The sequence below is a fragment of the Oncorhynchus keta genome, chromosome 15 (genome assembly GCF_023373465.1).
Source record: "Oncorhynchus keta strain PuntledgeMale-10-30-2019 chromosome 15, Oket_V2, whole genome shotgun sequence".
Lineage (NCBI taxonomy): Eukaryota > Metazoa > Chordata > Actinopteri > Salmoniformes > Salmonidae > Oncorhynchus > Oncorhynchus keta.
Window position 1 is genome coordinate 25,025,318 of NC_068435.1, and position 19,026 is coordinate 25,044,343.

The 19,026-nt window shown below is 39.9% G+C and overlaps 2 protein-coding genes across 4 annotated transcripts in view; both read left to right on the plus strand.

The window, feature by feature from the left end:
- Positions 1–302: 302 nt before the first annotated feature.
- On the plus strand, positions 303–8,662 carry LOC118394653 (V-type proton ATPase 21 kDa proteolipid subunit c''). Of its 2 annotated transcripts, XR_004827783.2 has the most exons (9): positions 303–593; positions 1,655–1,703; positions 1,915–1,998; positions 3,624–3,701; positions 5,334–5,403; positions 5,708–5,759; positions 6,060–6,250; positions 6,392–6,480; positions 7,399–8,662. XR_004827783.2 is itself a non-coding variant. In XM_035788088.2 (8 exons), exons 1-8 carry the CDS (start codon positions 527–529, stop codon positions 6,416–6,418), a joined length of 618 nt encoding a protein of 205 aa, XP_035643981.1. In that variant the 5' UTR covers positions 304–526; the 3' UTR covers positions 6,419–8,662. The 2 variants fall into 2 exon arrangements, 1 of the variants encoding a protein (XP_035643981.1); XM_035788088.2 differs by having other exon boundaries at positions 304–593; positions 6,392–8,662.
- A 953-nt stretch (positions 8,663–9,615) lies between these two features.
- Positions 9,616–19,026, plus strand: part of LOC118394654 (beta-1,4-galactosyltransferase 2-like) — a 141,529-nt gene continuing 132,118 nt past the window's right edge. For both annotated transcript variants that reach the window (XM_035788089.2, XM_035788090.2), the window contains exon 1: positions 9,616–10,067. The gene's annotated coding sequence lies outside the window, so the exon portion shown is untranslated. The remainder of the gene's footprint in view (positions 10,068–19,026) is intronic.

A 19,026-nucleotide genomic window follows, 5' to 3' on the forward strand; every position in this document is an offset into this window, starting at 1 on the left:
TTGTATTTTGGAATTTAGCTTACATCATGAGATCAACATGCTATTTTATGTTTCTATAATGCCTCTGTACAGTTTATTTTACTTGCGGAACTACATTTTCTTAGAAGCGCGAAAAAATTCGCATCAATAAAATAACCGTAGCCTAAAATAAAATGCAAATAAATAACCGTAGCCTATAGTGTGTAGATTGCCCAAGTGCTGGTCTAAGGTCGGTTTTGCGTTATGAGCTGTGAATGAAAAAGTAATACAAAGTTTAGATGTACAACTGGTCCGACGTCTGTGCCTGGGAGCTCCCGCGGAAACTGGCACGAAGAAGAAGAAGGAAGTGGAATTACGTTTGTTGTCACGGTCACATGCTCAAGTCAAGCTCGATCAGCTGACTGCATCCCTTCCCTTTTGATGGATAGATTTCCCTTCCTCAGTTGAACGATTTTGGGGTTATTCAGACCGTTCGACGTCAATTGTAAATACAAAACTGAAGGTTGCATAGTGAAATAGTCCGGAAAATATCGCGGTTTGGGTGATCATGAACGGACACGCCATTCTCTACACCGGGGTCACTTTGGCCTTCTGGAGTACCATTCTCATCGTCGGTAAGAACGTTTTAGCTACATTTGCTAGCTAGGGTAATGGGGTTAATGATAGTAAATATATAATGCATTTTGTAAATATATTCCTTTCATTCATTTGATTGTATATGTTTGTGTCGTGCTTCACAGGCCGTGCTGATTGCCAGCTAACGTAAGCCTGTTGCGATAGCTAGCGGCAACGGCGTAAACTCCTCTGGGTCTGCAATGATGTGCTAGCTTGGTAATAGCTAGCCTGCCTGACAAATAGAGCTAACTAACTTCCTTGAATTATATGTTGTGCACCTTTGGCACTGTCGCCCAAAAGGTAGAGTTAGCTATTCGTATGTAAGAATTCGACTAAACGTGTATGGAAGTAACGTTAGCTAGCATATCACTGCAGAATCAGTAGTCTGATTAATCAGACTGTAATACACAATTCATTGGTGTATAGACAGCCTGACGCTAATGCATGCGAAGTCTGGTTAATGTTCGTTACAGGCAAGAATGTTTCATACAATTACATTTAAACTTACTCTACCGGGTGTCCTTCAACTACTCGAAATTTGAAACAAAATAGCCACATGGACGTAACCGGTAAAGTAAGTTTTAAATGTACAGTCATTTTATTCGACATTCTGCCCTGTAAGCATTTACACGATTTGGTAGGCATTAACCTCAGGCCATATGTACACAATTAATTGTGTAGTACAGCATGATTAATCAGACTAGAGAGCCAGATAGTTAGCTAATGTTCGACTGCATAAGGCTACCCTGCACTAAAACTTTTTAAAAGCATACTGTTAAGTATAGAACATTCTGTTAGTTACATCATTTATAGTTGCCATAGTTATCTAGCTCACTTGCTTGGCTGCTAGAGTAAGGAAAATGGGAACTGAAACACTTGTCATGTGGGGGTGAGCTATCACACTTCTGACACTTAATCATTTCTGACACATTTTTGTTCTGCAGCTCTGTGCCTTTGCGTGTACTGTTACTGAACTGTACTGCAACACACACAAATGCATAAACCAATGAAAATGTTTGCATACTTTGCAATGCATAACCTGGATTGGTGCTTTTTTCAGGTATTTGCTACACGATCTTTGACCTTGGATTCCGCTTTGATGTGGCATGGTTAGTATGACACACAATCCTTGTCTTAGAACATCATATTATAGACGTACGAATAGAAATCTATTTTATATTCTGAGCCTGGTGCTGATTACTGGTGGTAACATTTCAGAAAACAGTTGGGTGTTTTTTTCCCCCCACCCAGAAATCTTAGCCTAGGCTAGATCATGGAACATCTGATTTTCATGGTGAAATTGTGCTCTCTCTCCCACAGGTTTTTGACAGAAACCTCGCCCTTCATGTGGGCGAACCTTGGAATTGGCTTGGCTATCTCGCTCTCTGTTGTTGGAGCTGCTTGGTGAGTACTCTTCAACTCCCCCTGAGTGTTTCTTCAGAAAAGATAGTCCTGTTTTGGATTTGGAATAGGAGAAGTTTACACTTGAAAATTGAAATAGCAACTAGTGTCTTGTCCCCATCCTATTCCCCATTCCATGTAAGCTATATTTCTCCTCTTGTATGTCATGTTCTTTTAATGTTTACAGTGGGGCAAAAAAGTATTTAGTCAGCCACCAATTGTGCAAGTTTCATCATAGGTACACTTCAACTATGACAGACAATGAGAAAAAATCCAGAAAATCACATTGTATGATTTGTTATTAATTTATTTGCAAATTATGGTGGAAAATAAGTATTTGGTCACCTAAAAACAAGCAAGATTTCTGGCTCTCAGACCTGTAACTTCTTCTTTAAGAGGCTCCTCTGTCCTCCACTCGTTACCTGTATTAATGGCACCTGTTTGAACTTGTTATCAGTATAAAAGACACCTGTCCACAACTTCAAACAGTCACACTCCAAACTCTACTATGGCCAAGACCAAAGAGCTGTCAAAGGACACCAGAAACAAAATTGTAGAGCTTCACCAGGCTGGGAAGACTGAATCTATAATAGGTAAACAGCTTGGTTTGAAGAAATCAACTGTGGGAGCAATTATTAGGAAATGGAAGACATACAAGACCACTGATAATCTCCCTCGATCTGGGGCTCAACGCAAGATCTCACCCCATGGGGTCAAAATGATCACAAGAACGGTGAGCAAAAATCCCAGAACCACACGGGGGGACCTAGTGAATGACCTGCAGAGAGCTGGGACCAAAGTAACAAAGTCTACCGTCAGTAACACACTACGCCGCCAGGGACTCAAATCCTGCAGTGCCAGACGTGTCCCCCTGCTTAAGCCAGTACATGTCCAGGCCCATCTGAAGTTTGCTAGAGAGCATTTGGATGATCCAGAAGAAGATTGGGAGAATGTCATATGGTCAGATCAAACCAAAATATAACTTTTTGGTAAAAACTCAACTTGTCGTGTCTGAGTTGCATCCAAAGAACACCATACCTACTGTGAAGCATGGGGTGGAAACATCATGCTTTGGGGCTGTTTTTCTGCAAAGGGACCAGGACGACTGATCCGTGTAAAGGAAAGAATGAATGGCGCCATGTATCGTGAGATTTTTGAGTGAAAAACCATCAGCAGGGAATTGAAGATGAAACGTGGCTGGGTCTTTCAGCATGACAATGATCCCAAACACACCGCCCGGGCAACGAAGGAGTGGCTTCGTAAGAATACCAGCAACAGTGTGTGAAAATCTTGTGAAGACTTACAGAAAATGTTTGACCTCTGTCATTGCCAACAAAGAGTGTATAACAAAGTATTGAGAAACTTTTGTTATTGACCAAATACTTATTTTCCACCATAATTTGCAAATAAATTCCTAAAAAATCCTACAATGTGGTTTTCTTGATTAAAAAAAAATAAAATATATATTTTAATTTTTTCTTCTCATTTTGTCTGTCATAGTTGAAGTGTACCTATGATGAAAATTACAGGTCTCTCTCATCTTTTTAAGTGGGAGAACTTACACAATTGGTGGCTGACTAAATACTTTTTAGCCCCACTGTATACTAAATTGTGTCCTTGTTTTACAGGGGCATTTACATCACAGGTTCCAGCATCATAGGAGGTGGTGTAAAAGCACCACGGATTAAAACAAAGAATCTGGTCAGGTAAGCTATTAAAAAGGGAATGGAACCAGTCCCCCCCCTTCCCCCAATAACAGCTAATTTTCTATTTCCCTCTCCCCACTCAGACCACTTAAAGACAGTCCTATCAAAATTCTTGCTTGAGAACTTGCACTTGCTAAGAAGCATTTTTTTCTTTTGACCATTTTAAAGCTACAATATGTAACTTTTTGGGTGACCTAACCAAATTCACATTGAAATGTGAGTTATATTTTTTTAAGCAAGTCTAAGAAGGGAGACCTGTTCTATATGTGCTATTTCTGTGCTTCCCGTTCTGAAGTTTTGTTTTTGCATCTATTTCGGTTTTGTACACCAGCTTTAAACAGCTGAGTATACACTTTTGGTTCTGGAAAATATATTTCAGTGTTTTAGATGGTACAATGATTCTCTACAACAATGACTGCTTGTTTTGTCACAAACTGAAATTACGTGAAATATTTGAATTTAGGCAACCAGGAAATGGCAGAGAGATGTGTGCATAGTGCATCTTGAAGATATATTCGGTAGTACTGGCACTGAACACAGGGGTGCCATTTTTAAACCCTACAGAGCTTTTGAAATGAGAAGGTTAGCAATGCTTACAAGTAAAATCCCATAGAGAATGCTTATGAACACATTGTGAAAATTTATAGTTTCTGACCTAAGTATTTGCAGGACAGACATCCCAGCCCATAAAGTTAAACAACTAAAAAATGCTACTCAGCTTGCTGCATGCACAAAACAAATATTAGGCCGTGAGGCTCCTGATCCAGGATTCTCTGCTTTTACCAAGTGACGCTTGGTTTTGGAAGAAGATGGCCATGTAGCTAAGTGCTTAACTAGCTACTAAATAGCAAACCAAATGCACAACTGCAGATTATTTAACACATTTTATACAGTTAACTTGATAATTTTAAGATATCTAGATGGTAAACATTTAGTTGTGATTTCTATACTGTAACTAGATCACCTGGCATGTGCTGCACAACAGTGAGTGACTCACAAGGGTCTCTTGACATTGTGTGCTTGTAAACAAACACCACGAGACTGGGGACTACTGGTAAACTTCATGTAACAGTTGAAATGAAGAACACAATCTTCTATGTCTCCTAACTTATTGAACAAGTTGACTGCAGGTATTTACTTAAAAAGTAGCTACAAATATTCATATGTATTAAGACTTCAAATAAATGGGTTTGAAGGTATAGAAAAACTATACTGGGGACTATTTCCAAATACCCTGCTATATGTTCTACCACTCAAGCCTACACAATAAGGTACTTAATTGTTACCCAGAAATGATTTGATATTGGGATAAAAACAGCTCCATTGGACTTTTAAGATGAATGCATTAACTGTAAGTCGCTCTGGATAGGAGCGTCTGCTGAATGACTCAAATGTAGAATCTGTGTTGTGGACCGGTTTCACAGACTCAGATTAAACCTAGTCTTGGAATAAAAAGCACAGTCAATGGAAAATGCTTTTTAGTCGGTCTGGATCTAAGAAACAGGCCTTGTGTGCTTTCTGTGTAGGCATAAAACTTGTATATCTGTATGTGCGTACTGTATTAAGTTTGCATCTTTCCGATCAATACACTACAAATGTAATTATGCTGTGGTTGTCTCCTCCCATCCAAAGCATTATCTTCTGTGAGGCTGTAGCCATCTATGGGATCATCATGGCGATCGTTATAAGTAACATGGCTGAGGTAAGCAAGAGCTGGATGGCATACTTTGATCATCATTTGTGCCCTTTTTAAATTTTCACTAGTGATTATGGTGATTGCATTCCAAATGGCACTCTATTCCCGAGTGTAGTACTTTTGACGAGAGCCTGGTCAGACAGTGCACGACTGTATATATCGAATAAGGTGCTATTTGGGACTGAACTTGTGGCTCCTAATTGTAGCCTTTTACATAGGACATCTTGGAGTAGAGCTCTGAATCTCCCTGGTGTGTGATAATGTAGCAGACAGCACAAATGTAATTATTTCTTTACATCTCTTTTTATAGAGCTTTAGTGGCACCACACCAGAGACCATTGGGGCAAGGAACTACCAAGCGGGTAAGAAATTAATGGTTGGTGGGTGTTGCTTAGCCTCGTCCCAGATCGGTCTCCTCTTGCCATCTCCGTTGTTAAGATTGAAAATCACAGCATTGTTTGGCATGACGAGTTGGCATGATAGCACAAACACACTGGTGCTCAGGCAAGGTTTTGATTGGCACCAGTCCTTAAAGTCCAATAGGATAAAGGCAGGCACAAGTAAAGTAGGCACGTCTTGCCATTGGCTTAGTTAAACAGTGCAATGAAAAAATACAGCTGAAGGAAATGCTGTGCTCTTGTGATTGCGTTCTCTCCTAACAGGCTACTCCATGTTTGGCGCTGGTCTTACTGTGGGATTCTCCAACCTCTTCTGTGGCATCTGTGTTGGCATCGTTGGTAGTGGTGCCGCCCTGGCAGATGCTCAGAATGGCAGCCTCTTTGTTAAAATTCTTATTGTGGAAATCTTTGGCAGTGCAATTGGGCTATTTGGAGTGATTGTGGCCATCTTGCAGGTAACTGACATTCTTTTGACATGCCCCCCTGATTGAAAAGCATCATATTCTATCATATTCTGTATCTGATTGCCTCAACCAAGTATATGTTTGCCTTTTTGTTTTATTATTACATACTTGATCAAATGTCTTTTCTTGTAGACGTCGAAAGTAAAAATGGGTGACTAGAAGATTCATCTTCAATATGACAAGATCAATGGAAGACAAAGCTGGACAAGCAGATGGATTGTGTAAATACATAGTAAATGATTTAAATGTATTTTCTGTCTGATTGTTTTGAACCATCATTTGCTGAAGAGTGACATATTTGCACCATTTTGTCTTAAAGGAATGCAGCCAAATGGTTAGATTAAACTGCAGGTGTTTAAGACAAAATCCTGTCCCCTTTGAATACAATTGGTCTTCATAGTACAGTGGTACATATAATTAGAAAACCTAAACCTGGCTTTCCCCACGTACGTTTACTGTTGTCTCAATCTATCACAATTGAAAGGGCCACTAGACATTTAGGGAATGTATTTCGTAGTAGGGACATTCTTTCAAAATATATTTGATTTAATTAGCATCTGTATAGGAGTTGTTACCCGTGATCAAGCATGGAATGCCACTATTTAACATCTAAGGTTCCCAGGTTTGGTTTGACACACATATGGTTTCTCTGGTGGTGAACATGCTTGCTGTTCTGTTCATTACATGGAAGTGAAACATTTCAACAATGTCGTAATTTGTATTGAATGCCTGTAAAAATGTGTTTGAAGTATTTGAACTGTTTGTATGCAAAAGTCCTAATGTATAACAAAGCAAATGATTATATTTATGACAATGTGTGTGGGTACATGGGTGCTCTAAGGAGATATTACACTGTAGTTGTAGTTGGTCAGCTGTCATTATTCACTCTTGTTTTGATGTATGCATAACATTTTGGTAGGCATTCTTCAGTCCTGATTGGTTAAACATTTGAATTGTAAATTGTTGTGTGTACAGTATATATATATATAAAGGACACATGTCTGTTTCTTTGTGAAGCATGAGGGTGTTTACCATTCTGATGCAAGTGGTCTTTATCCACGGTGAGAACTGTTGCTGATGAATATAAGTATTATCTGATTTCAAGTGACCATAGATAATGTCTGTTTTCTCCTTCTCAGGTCTGTAATCCCCTGTAAACTATCCATCTGTGGAGAGTGAAATGTAGATGTTTTCCTCAAGACCAGTTATCCGTGTCAGTGTTTCCCCTTTATCCGTTTAGCAGCGGCGCACCGTAGAGATTTTATAATGTAGATATATATACCCCAAGACGACACCCTGCTCCCACTACCTCTGCCACCGCTGCTGAAGACCCCCACCCATTACTTCTGCCACCACTGCTGAAAAATCTTAGGGGAAACGCTGCATGTACATTTTCTGCTTTTTTTTGTTGTAATTTTGAGTTTAAATGATCTGAGCTCCTTGTCTTTCCACTGCTGTGAACGGGCTGATATGCATACTCTTTTTGGAGAGATGGTACTCGAACAGAACAGCGATAAGAACTTTCTCAGACCAGTTGGCCTTTTACTTAGTTGTGATTTTGTTTGTCGTTCGTTTTTTTTTTATCTAATGAATTACGGTGTTACTGATAAGACAATTAGCTTGAGCCCTTAAATTAAAATGAACCCTAGAGTCTGACTTCCATTTTAATGTTCATAACATCCAACTTGCTGTGACCATGTGTTTGTCCCAAATGGCATCCTATTTCTTACGTAGTGTACTGCATTTGACCTGAGCCCTTTGGGCCCTGATTAAAAGTAGTGCATTATAATAATCAGGGTTCCGTTTGGGATGCATTTGACTGTATTCTTATGGGGGTCTCCAACTTGAGTGTTCCATCCTGTCCTCACCAACTGTTCATGTATAGTATTTTTATTTTTTAAATGTATGTAAAAGTTAATGGTATTTATCCATGGAGATGAAAGATCGTTTGGCTGATCCCTATGGCAAAAGGCCCAAAAATATAATTTGTAATAGTATTTGGCGTGGGTTTCATACATTGATCCAGCTTTGTTCATTACTTTTGAGCATTTCTAAATGGACCTTTGGTGTAATACTGGGTTGGCCATCTTAGTCTTGGAGAGCCTCAGTGCTGAAGGGTTTCACTTGAATGGAAGACATTTGCATTGAAAGTCCAACTTGTTGGTTTAAAAGTATGCTGCTTGAGAGATGGCCATGAATGCACATGGCTTACATTGAGGCCCTCTAGGTCCTTGGTTGGTCGCCTATTGTAGTGGTGTCATTCCTAATGTAAAGGAAGATTTCTAGATCATACTTCAGTGAGTGTTTAATATGTTGATGTGGTGAATCCATTGTTTTGACATGTAAAAGTGGGTCCTCTTTACTTCATAATTGTCCTTGAAAGAATAAAATATTCCAACCTGATCGTTCAATCAAATGAATCAAATGTTTTTTATAAAGCCCTTTCTATGTCAGCTGTTGTCACAAATAGCTTTACAGATATGGGGCCTAGTGGCCAGGGAAAAACTCCGTAAGGGAAGACAGCTAGAGTGGAACCGGCCTCGGGCGGTGACCAATCCATTTCTGGCTGTACAGTGAGTAGTTTATTTTTTTGTGTGTGGTTCTGTCATATTATTTATGTCCAGCTCCCACTCTTTGTAAATATTTGTTACCCACTAGATGGCGCTAGATACGTATTTTTATATTTACCGGGGACCTATCACAGCGTTTGCCTCTCCCTTAATGCTCAGTTACAACATTTGAAAAATTGGGGGATGCTACATTTGGCATATTCAATTACTTTTCTTGACTTTAGAAATATAAAGTTGTACCTCACAAGTGAGGTAATTATTTACATTTACTGTAGTGCTAGCTTTTAACTGCAGACTACTAGAGATGTGCAGTGCAATAATAGGACCTAGTTAAAGCTCCCTCTAGTGGCAGAATACACGGGTGTTTAGACTATCAGAGATCCCGTACTGAAGAGCGCGAGACCAGAGAGGAAGACGGAAAAAGAGAGGCTCGACTGCGCCCAAAATCTGTCCGCGCGAAAATGAGAGTTAAAAGCAGACCAAGTTGGGGAGTTTTTGTATGGACAATGAGTGTCGAATTTGTTGAAAATAAAAGTGAATTGATATTTTGATAGGTAAGGCTTATTTGATTGAATTGAAGTTTGATCATGCTTAGGTTGTTACAAGTGTACCGATTAAAGTGTAATGCGCGTGACATTTGGATAAAACATTTTTTCATATCGGAGTTGTGACTGTTGTTCACACGCATATCTGCCCTCTCATTGGCTAGAATGTTCCCATCTGATCTCGCCTCCTTCCCGCCTGCCTTTCGCCTTTGTGGACATATATTTCCATTGTTAGAGCGGCCAGTCGACCATCTTGTCAATATAATAGATCATCTTCGGCGAGAGAAAACTGCTATAGACTCCTTTTTTTTTTGTCTTCATAGCCACATTAAAACGTAACGGACTGTCGGAATTAGGAAGGTAGAAGATTTACTACCCTATATTTCCCCTCCGTAAATAATCAAACAATGAGGCATTCATATCTCCCATGTCTGTTATATGGCAAAACGTTTTGATCAATGTGTCTGCACGAAAAATTAAATGACCGATTTATATAATCAGAAATAAATGAAACGCACTCCAGGTTTTACTAAGTGGATATTACGTTCCTTTTAACGAAAGAGAGCAGGTTTTCGTGAGGACTTTTTGTTATTTCATTTTTTTAAATGACATTTACAGATTTAATGTAAAAAGGTTGCTGCAACAACAAAGACCATGCATTCATAGGAGAGGAGGATTGCTTGCTACCTTAAGGTAAGAATAAATTATATTTCATTTGTTCATCATCACATTTCGTTCTTTAGTTTTTCATGTATTTTTTACATTTTAGCCTGCCATTTGGATTCTTCTTTATTATCCTATACATCTGCATTTATCAACATGTATATGTTTACTGGTGGTTATTGATGTTTTATTGTACAATTTGCTTTGTTGTCATGCACATTTTGCCGAAGCATGCTGCTGCTAGACCCGCCATTCTACATGTATTTGCAACATCCCTTTTGTCAAGTGATCAAAACGTTCGACATTATTTCAACAAGCCGAAAGGTCCTTTGATCAGAGATGGAACGATCCACCCGGGCAGCATGCAGTGAAGCTCTCATTCTGCCAACAGTTATCTAGTTAGTTATAAGATGTTGACAAGTTGCTCAAATTATTATTTACTATCTACATAATAACTCACGAAATACAGAGCTATTTCTATACGGCTGTTTTCATCTAGCTCTATAGGCTACAGTTAAACTCAAGTGAGATCAAGATGCAGCCTACATTGTTTGCTGAAGTTTTAGGCTACAAGCTATATAGCCCACATAGTGTAAGTAGAGATCGCTATATCTTGATCAGAAACTGGTTTTCACATCAATGCTATGTATCCTCAGCTTAGTTTTCCATGTCAAATGTACCCATTTGGAAATGCTTCTGTGTCATTATGTGCATTGATGCGATAGTGTTTGTAGGGCAAAACTGATCATGGATGCATTCACTTCGCTGAACTCTTATTTTGTACAAGTGGTTTCACTGACCTCACTTCAGTCAGTCAATGACAGGGTCATGATGAACTTTTCCGGGCTGAGGATAAATGAATGGAACCCACAATAACAGTGGTGGAAATGTGATTTGCACAGTTGGTCTACTTTGCTCCAATTATATCCCTCCTGATCATTAACAAATCACAAAATAATCAGGAATAATATGTTGAGCACCATCTGATTTTGGTTTGTGCACCCTGTTTTAGTGGCCTTTGTGTATAGCAATGAATGTGGTCCCTCCAGGGTGGCCAAAGCCAACATGGTCACAGAGCGATTTGTATTATTCTGTATGTAAATCTGAGAATCCCCGTTTGGTATGATAAGTTACGTTTCGTATGGTATGTAACAAATTACAATTTATACAATATGCTACTAATTTGTAAAACATAAGATACAGCTGAAGTCGGAAGTTTACATACACCTTCACAAAATACATTTAAACTAATTTTTCCACAATTACTGACATTTAATCCTAGTACAAATTCCCTGTCTTAGGTCAGTTAGGGTCACCACTTTATTTTAAGATTGTGAAATGTCCGAATAATAGCAGAGAGAAGGATTTATTTCAGCTTTTATTTCTTTCATCACATTCCCAGTGGGTCAGAAGTTTACATACACTCAAATAGTATTTTGTGGCATTGCCTTTAAAATGTTTAACTTGGGTCAAACATTTCGGTTAGCCTTCAACAAGCTTCCCACAATAAGTTGGGTGAATTTTGGCCCATTCCTCCTGACAGAGCTGGCGTAAGCGAGTCAGGTTTGTAAGGCCTCCTTGTTCGCACACACCTTTTCAGTTCTTCCCACACATTTTCTATATGATTGAGGTCAGGGCTTTGTGATGGCCACTCCAATACCTTGACTTTGTTGTCCTTAAGCCATCTTGCCACAACTTTGGAAGTATGCTTGGAGTCATTGTCCATTTGGAAGACCCATTTTACGGCCAAGCTTTAACTTAACTGATGTCTTGAGATGTTGCTTCAATATATCCACATAATGTTCCATCCTCATGATGCCATCTTTTTGTGAAGTGCACCAGTCCCTCCTGCAGCAAAGCACCCCCATAACATGATGTTGCCACCTCCGAGCTTCAAATTTGGGATGGTGTTCTTTGGCTTGCAATCATCCCCCTTTTCCCTCCAAACACAACGATGGTCATTATAGCCAAACAGTCCTATTTTTGTTTCATCAGATCAGAGGACATTTCTTCAAAAAGTACGATCTTTCTCCCCATGTGCAGTTGCAAACCGTAGCCTGGCTTTTTTTATGGTGGTTTTGGAGCAGTGGCTTCTTCCTTGCTGAGTGGCCTTTCAGGTTTGTCGATATAGGACTCGTTTTACTGTGGATATAGATACATTTGTACCTGTTTCCTCCAGCATCTTCACAAGGTCCTTTGCTATTGTTCTGGGACTGATTTGCACTTTTTGCACCAAAGTACGTTCATCTCTAGGAGATAGAACGCTTCTCCTTCCTGAGCGGTATGACGGCTGCGTGGTCTCTTGGTGTTTATACTTGTGTACTGTTGTTTGTACAGATGAACGTGGTACCTTCAGGCATTTGGAAATTTCTCCCAAGGATGAACCAGACTTGTGGAGGTCTACAGTTTGTTTTTTGAGGTCTTGGCTGATTTCTTTTGAGTTTCCCATGATGTCAAGCAGAGGGACTGAGTTTGAAGGTAGGCCTTGAAATAAATACACAGGTACACCTCCAATTGACTCAAATGATGTCAGAAAACTTCTAAATGATGATCAGAAACTTCTAAAGCCATGACATAATTTTCTGGAATTTTCCAAGCTATTTAAAGGCACAGTCAACTTAGTGTATGTAAACCTCTGGCCCACTGGAATTGTGATATAGTGAATTATAAGTGAAATAATCTGTCTGTAACCAATTGTTGGAAAAATTACTTGTGTCATGCACAAAGTAGATGTCCTAACCGACTTGCCAAAACTATAGTTTGTTATCAAGAAATTTGTGGAGTGGTTGAAAAACGAGATTTAATGACTCCAACCTAAGTGTATATAAACTTCCGACTTCAACTCTGTTACAAAGTCTAATTTGTTGTGCCAACTTTAACTAGGTGGCTAACGTTAGCTAGCTAGCTATAGTTACCTCTAGGGGTTAGGTTTAAGGGTTAAGGTTAGGGGAAGGGTTAGCTAAAGGTTTAGGCTTAGCTAACATACAAGTAGTTGCAAATTAGCTAAAAAGTAGGTTGTAGTTGCTAATTAGCTAAAGTTGTCTGTGATGAGATTCGAATGCACAACCTTTGGGTTGCTAGACGTTTGGATTATATGACCACCCATCCACCCCAACCAACCAACCACCCTCCTTTTGTTTTTGTCTTAAGTAACTTTCTATCTTATGGAACCATAACAAACTTAATATGTCATACTAATTTGAGGGTCCTGTATTTTCTTGTACGATGTTACGTCTAGTTTATGTGACCAGTCTGTGAAAGCAGGTGAGGAGTGACTACTTCCTTAGGACTGCCATTCACTTAATGCCACTTGTTTCTTACACAACTGGATAGCCAAATATCCAGTTGTGTAAGAATTTGGATCTGTGTTTGATAGACCCTTAGCATACTTGAACTAATGACCGTGCACGTTTAAAGTTTAAATTAATTACATTTGACTTCCGTGTAAAGAATAAGCCAGTGCTTTGTTTCTAGGATGCCTACAATTGAAATGTTGATTGTTCCTGGCAGTTTTTTTGTGAAGGAGTGTTCTATTCTTTCAGGTTAATTCAATGTTGAGTTTTGTTGTCATGGGAACAGCCAGACCTGAGCAACAAAGGTGGCAGTTGGAGAGGACTGCTTTGCTCTATACATTGACTTGGTGTTTTGTCTAAAACCCAGCCTATTCAGAGCTGTAAATTGTGTTTCATTCAAAATCTCAAAGGATGTGTCCTTGCATACATTGATTCAACTACAGTCTGAGAGCGAGAGGTTCACTTTAAAATAAGGATAGTGTGGATCAATACAGATAGGAGTAATCATTAATTGCATTGTATTGCAAAGCCCAATTTTTTCAAACCAAATTATTAATGACGGCATGGCACTTAAAAAATATGTGCTATGGTAGTTATTGTTTGGTTTGTAAAGAAACTCTTTTTAGCTCATTATAGACATACAGCCCATAATATCCCCTATCGGTGTTGTAGTAGATTTTAGTTTGTTGCTGTAGTGTTTAACAGAGAATCAAAACTGTCCAAAACCTACCCTGAATTGCAGGCTGTCCCCATAAAACCTTCCCTCCACCCAAGCACTTCATTTATTTTTTGGCTCTGGAGCCAAATGAGCAGCTCGATCTGAGGAAGCAGAGAGAGAGGCAAGGCAAGGCAAGGCAAACCTATATTTGATGGTGGAGAGACTTTAGAGCTTAGCAACTCTGGAGCATGACCACAGAGGCCTTCTGTGTAGCCTATGTATTGAAATAGGCTAGCTACACACTGTGAAGATAGCAATCTCAATAGAAATATGGTAGAAATGCTTACAATCTCATGTAATGTATAATCAACATGTCATAATCAGTAATGTGTAGCATATGAAAGGAAGCACAGGGGTGATGTGATACCCCATTGCACAGAGCAGAGATCTGGTGCATCCTACTGTCATTGTTGATGAATGTAATGTTGTCCCTTGAGTCAAAGCCAGCAGAACTGTATAGTACTGTACTATCATAAGAACCTTGGTGGGAGAACATCATGGGAATGTTCTGGTACAGTCAAATCAAATCAAATGTATTTATATAGCCCTTCTTATATCAGCTGATATCTCAAAGTGTTGTACAGAAACGCAGCCTAAAACCCCAAACAGCAAACAACGCAGGTGTAGAAGCACGGTGACTAGGAACAACTCCCTAGAAAGGCCAAAACCTAGGAAGAAACTGAGAGGAACCAGGCTATGAGGGGTGGCCTGTGCCGGGTGGAGATTATAACTGAACATGGCCAAGATTTTCAAATGTTCATAAATGACCAGCATGGTCAAATAATAATAATCATAGTAGTTGTCGAGGGTGCAACAAGTCAGCACCTCAGGAGTAAATGACAGTTGGCTTTTCATAGCCGATCATTAAGAGTATCTCTACCGCTCCTGTGTCTCTAGAGAGTTGAAAACAGCAGGTCTGGGACAGGTAGCACGTCCGGTGAACAGGTCAGGGTTACATAGCCGCAGGCAGAACAGTTGAAACTGGAGGAGCAGCACGGCCAGGTAGACTGGGGACAGCAAAGAGTGGTTGACAGTCGTGGCCAACAGTTTTGAGAATTAAACAAATATTAATTTTCACAAAGCCTGCTGCCTCAGTTTGTATGATGGCAATTTGCATATACTCCAGAATGTTATAAAGAGTGATCAGATGATTTGCAATTAATTGCAAAGTCCCTCTTTGCCATGCAAATGAACTGAATCCCCAAAAAACATTTCCACTTCATTTCAGCCCTGCCCAAAAGGACAAGCTGACATCATGTCAGTGATTCTCTCGTTAACACAGGTGTGAGTGTTGACAAGGACAAGGCTGGAGATCACTCTGTCATGCTGATTGAGTTCAAATAACAGACTGGAAGCTTCAAAAGGAGGGTGGTGCTTGGAATCATTGTTCTTCCTCTGTCAACCATGGTTACCTGCAAGGAAACAAGTGCGGTCATCATTGCTTTGCGCAAAAAGGGCTTCACAGGCAAGGATATTGCTGCCAGTAAGATTGCACCTATAAATCAACCATTTATCTGATCATCAAGAACTTCAAGGAGAGTGGTTCAATTGTTGTGAAGAAGGCTTCAGGGCACCCAAGAAAGTCCAGCAAGCGCCAGGACCGTCTCCTAAAGTTGATTCAGCTGCGGGATCGCGGCACCACCAGTACAGAGCTTGCTCAGGATTGGCAGCAGGCAGGTGTGAGTGCATCTGCACGCACAGGGAGGCGAATACTTTTGGAGGATGGCCTGGTTTCAAGAAGAGCAGCAAAGAAGCCACTTCTCTCCAGGAAAAACACCAGGGACAGACAAATATTCTGCAAAAGGTACAGGGATTGGACTGCTGAGGACTGGGTTAAAGTAATTTTCTCTGATGAATCCCTTTTCTGATTGTTTGGGGCATCCGGACAAAAGCTTGTCCGGAGAAGACAAGGTGAGCGCTACCATCAGTCCTGTGTCATGCCAACAGTAATGCATCCTGAGACCATTCATGTGTGGGGTTGCTTCTCAGCCAAGGGAGTGGGCTCACTCACAATTTTGCCTAAGAACACAGCCATGAATAAAGAATGGTACCAACACATCCTCCGAGAGCAACTTCTCCCTACCATCCAGGAACTGTTTGGTGACGAACAATGCCTTTTCCAGCATGATGGAGTACCTTGCCATAAGGCAAAGGTGATAACTAAGTGGCGCTGGGAACAAAACATCGATATTTTGGGTCCATGGCCAGGAAACTCCCCAGACCTTAATCCCAATGAGAATTTGTGGTCAATCCTCAAGAGGCGGGTGGACAAACAAAAACCAACAAATTCTGACAAACTCCAAGCATTGATTATGCAAGAATGGGCTGCCATCAGTCAGGATATGGCCCAGAAGTTAATTGACAGCATGCCAGGGTGGATTGCAGAGGTCTTGAAAAAGAAGGGCCAACACTGCAAATATTGACTCTTTGCATCAACTTCATGTTGTCCATGTCAATAAAAGCTTTTGACACTTATGAAATGCTTGTAATTATACTTCAGTATTCCATAGTAACATCTGACAAGAATATCTAAAGACACTGAAGCAGCAAACGTTGTGGAAATTAATATGTGTGTCATTGTAAAAATGGCCACAACTGTACAATGGTAGAGCTTTGTTGATGCATAAATAACCTTGTTTAGTATTCAGATATTTATTTAATTTCTGGCTTGAATATTTGGCATGTAGCCTATGAATAATATTTGATTGGGATTTGATAGTAGAAGCATCACAGACCTTCCTTGACAAGAGTGTCTATCCATTTTCCATTAGTTGAAATGTGAAACACGCAGTGTTTCTGACAAGGGTCAGCAGACTGAACTGTGCGTGTGCTCTGCTCCACAGTGTTGGTGGTAACCGGGCATGAGTGTGAAGTCTGATATCTGGGACCCTCTCCTCCAGCTGTGAGAACATGTCTGTTATGTGATGTTACACAACATGGATTATTAAGGGTTGTTCCCCTTAAATGGCATCACTCTCTTTACCCCTCTGTGTTCATCTGTGTTGAGATGAGGGTGCTGGTGAAGGAGAATGATTTGGTTTTATTATTCTGAGTCAGTGTATTGGTATTGGCCACCATGGCCAATTTTTTCAAACCAAACTATTAATGACTGCATGGCACTTAAGAAATATGTGCTATGATAGTTATTGTTTGGTTTGTAAAGAAACCCCCTTTCTTTACATACTCCTAGCAATAGCTCAAGCCCAAGTATCCACGCAACTTTCCTTTCCAGAAATAAAATATATATTATTAAATATATCTCGTTTGTACAGGGCTGTTAGTTTACATCTTCTATGCTGTGCAAGGTAGGCCTAACCCCCCCCCCCCCCCACCCAAGAGAGGTGTCTGTGTGTGTGTGCCAGTCAGAAGGTGAGGGGTGTTCCTTTCTCAGAGTGGTTAGCATGAGCATAATGCCATTCCAGGCAAGAGGGCAGTGACACACAGTTTGCCCTTCACACCCCGTACTGTCTTTGTTTATCTAGTCTTTAGTCTCTTAGTCTTTTGACAAGCAACACCTCTGACTCCTGTAGGACTGACTCTATGGGCCTTGAGCCAACAATGTGACGTTACATTTTACACAAAGCTATGCCAATTTGGACCAATAGTCTTATTAGATGTTCTGGAAAATGTGTTGTTTTAGCGTGATGTCTCGCCTTGTGAGGTGTTGATTTACTTAATGTTTGTTTTTGTATGCCTCTATGAATGCAGAATGCTGATCTAAGTCTATGAGCTTATATACATTGGTGGCATATCATTGAAGCACATTATTACACTCAAATAATAGCTCAAATGCAACGTGTTATTCATTAGAATAATATGCCCCACTCCCCCTTTACATTTTGTACTTTGCACGTTTTGTAAACCAACACACACTGCTCTGTTCTGTTCTATTCTATCCTATCCACACCCATATCAGGTGGTGACTCACTGCATAATGGTGGAATCCATTTTCAACAATCTTTTTTTATAAATCTAGAGATCTCATGCAATCAGGAGTATGTGGACATTTCGATCAAATCTACTCATGGTATTTTGAGTGACTCAGATCTCTGCAGTGCCTGTGTTTTGATGTGTTACCAAAACAGTGCCAATCCTTGTGTTTAGGAATGACTCCTGCCAACACATTTTCAATTACACTGCATTGTGTACAATGATTTACAGTGGCTCCAGTAAGTATTCACACCCATTGACTTTTTCCATATTTACAGCCGGAATTTAAAATGGATTAAATGTATATGTTTTGTCACTGCTCTACATGCAATATCTCATAATGTCAAAATGGAATTATGTTTTTCAACATTTTTACAAATGATTGCAAAATGAAAACCTGAAATGGCTTCAATCAATAAGTATTTCCTATTGCAAGGAGTAAAAATGTGCTTAACAAGTCACATAATAAGTTAAATGGACTCACTCTATGTGCAATAATAGTAATTTTTAGTAAACATGATTTTTGAATGTGACTACCTCATCTATGTCCCCCGCACATACAATTATCTGTGAGATCCCTCAGTCGAGCAGTGCATTTCAAACACAGATTCAACCACAAAGACCTGGGAGGTTTTCCAATGCCTCGCAAAGAAGATCCAGGTGTGGAAATCTCTTAGAGACTTACCCAGAAAGACCCACAGGTGTAATTCACAGGAGGTTGGTGGCACCTTAATTGGCGAGGATGGGCTAGTGGTAATGGCTGGAGCGGAACAAGTGGATTGTATCAAATAAATACATCACCCACATGCCATTCCATTTACTCTGTTCCAGCCATTATTATGAGCCGTCCTCCCCTCAGCAGCCTCCACTGGTGCAATCAACTCCCAAGGTGCTCCTACAAAGTATTGACTCAGGGGTGTGAATACTTATGTAAATTAGATATTTCTGTATTTAATTTTCAATAAATGTACAAATGTTCTAGAAACATGTTTTCACTTTGTCATTATGGGATATTGTGTGTAGATGGGCTTTAATACAACAACATTTT

Bases quoted from the DNA above. Each gene is read 5' to 3' on its own strand.
- LOC118394653 (XM_035788088.2), top strand. From the start codon at position 527: ATGAACGGACACGCCATTCTCTACACCGGGGTCACTTTGGCCTTCTGG. The intron at 594-1,654 runs GTAAGAACGTTT...TGCTTTTTTCAG, and splicing joins GAGTACCATTCTCATCGTCG to GTATTTGCTACACGATCTTT. The intron at 1,999-3,623 runs GTGAGTACTCTT...CTTGTTTTACAG, and splicing joins TCTGTTGTTGGAGCTGCTTG to GGGCATTTACATCACAGGTT.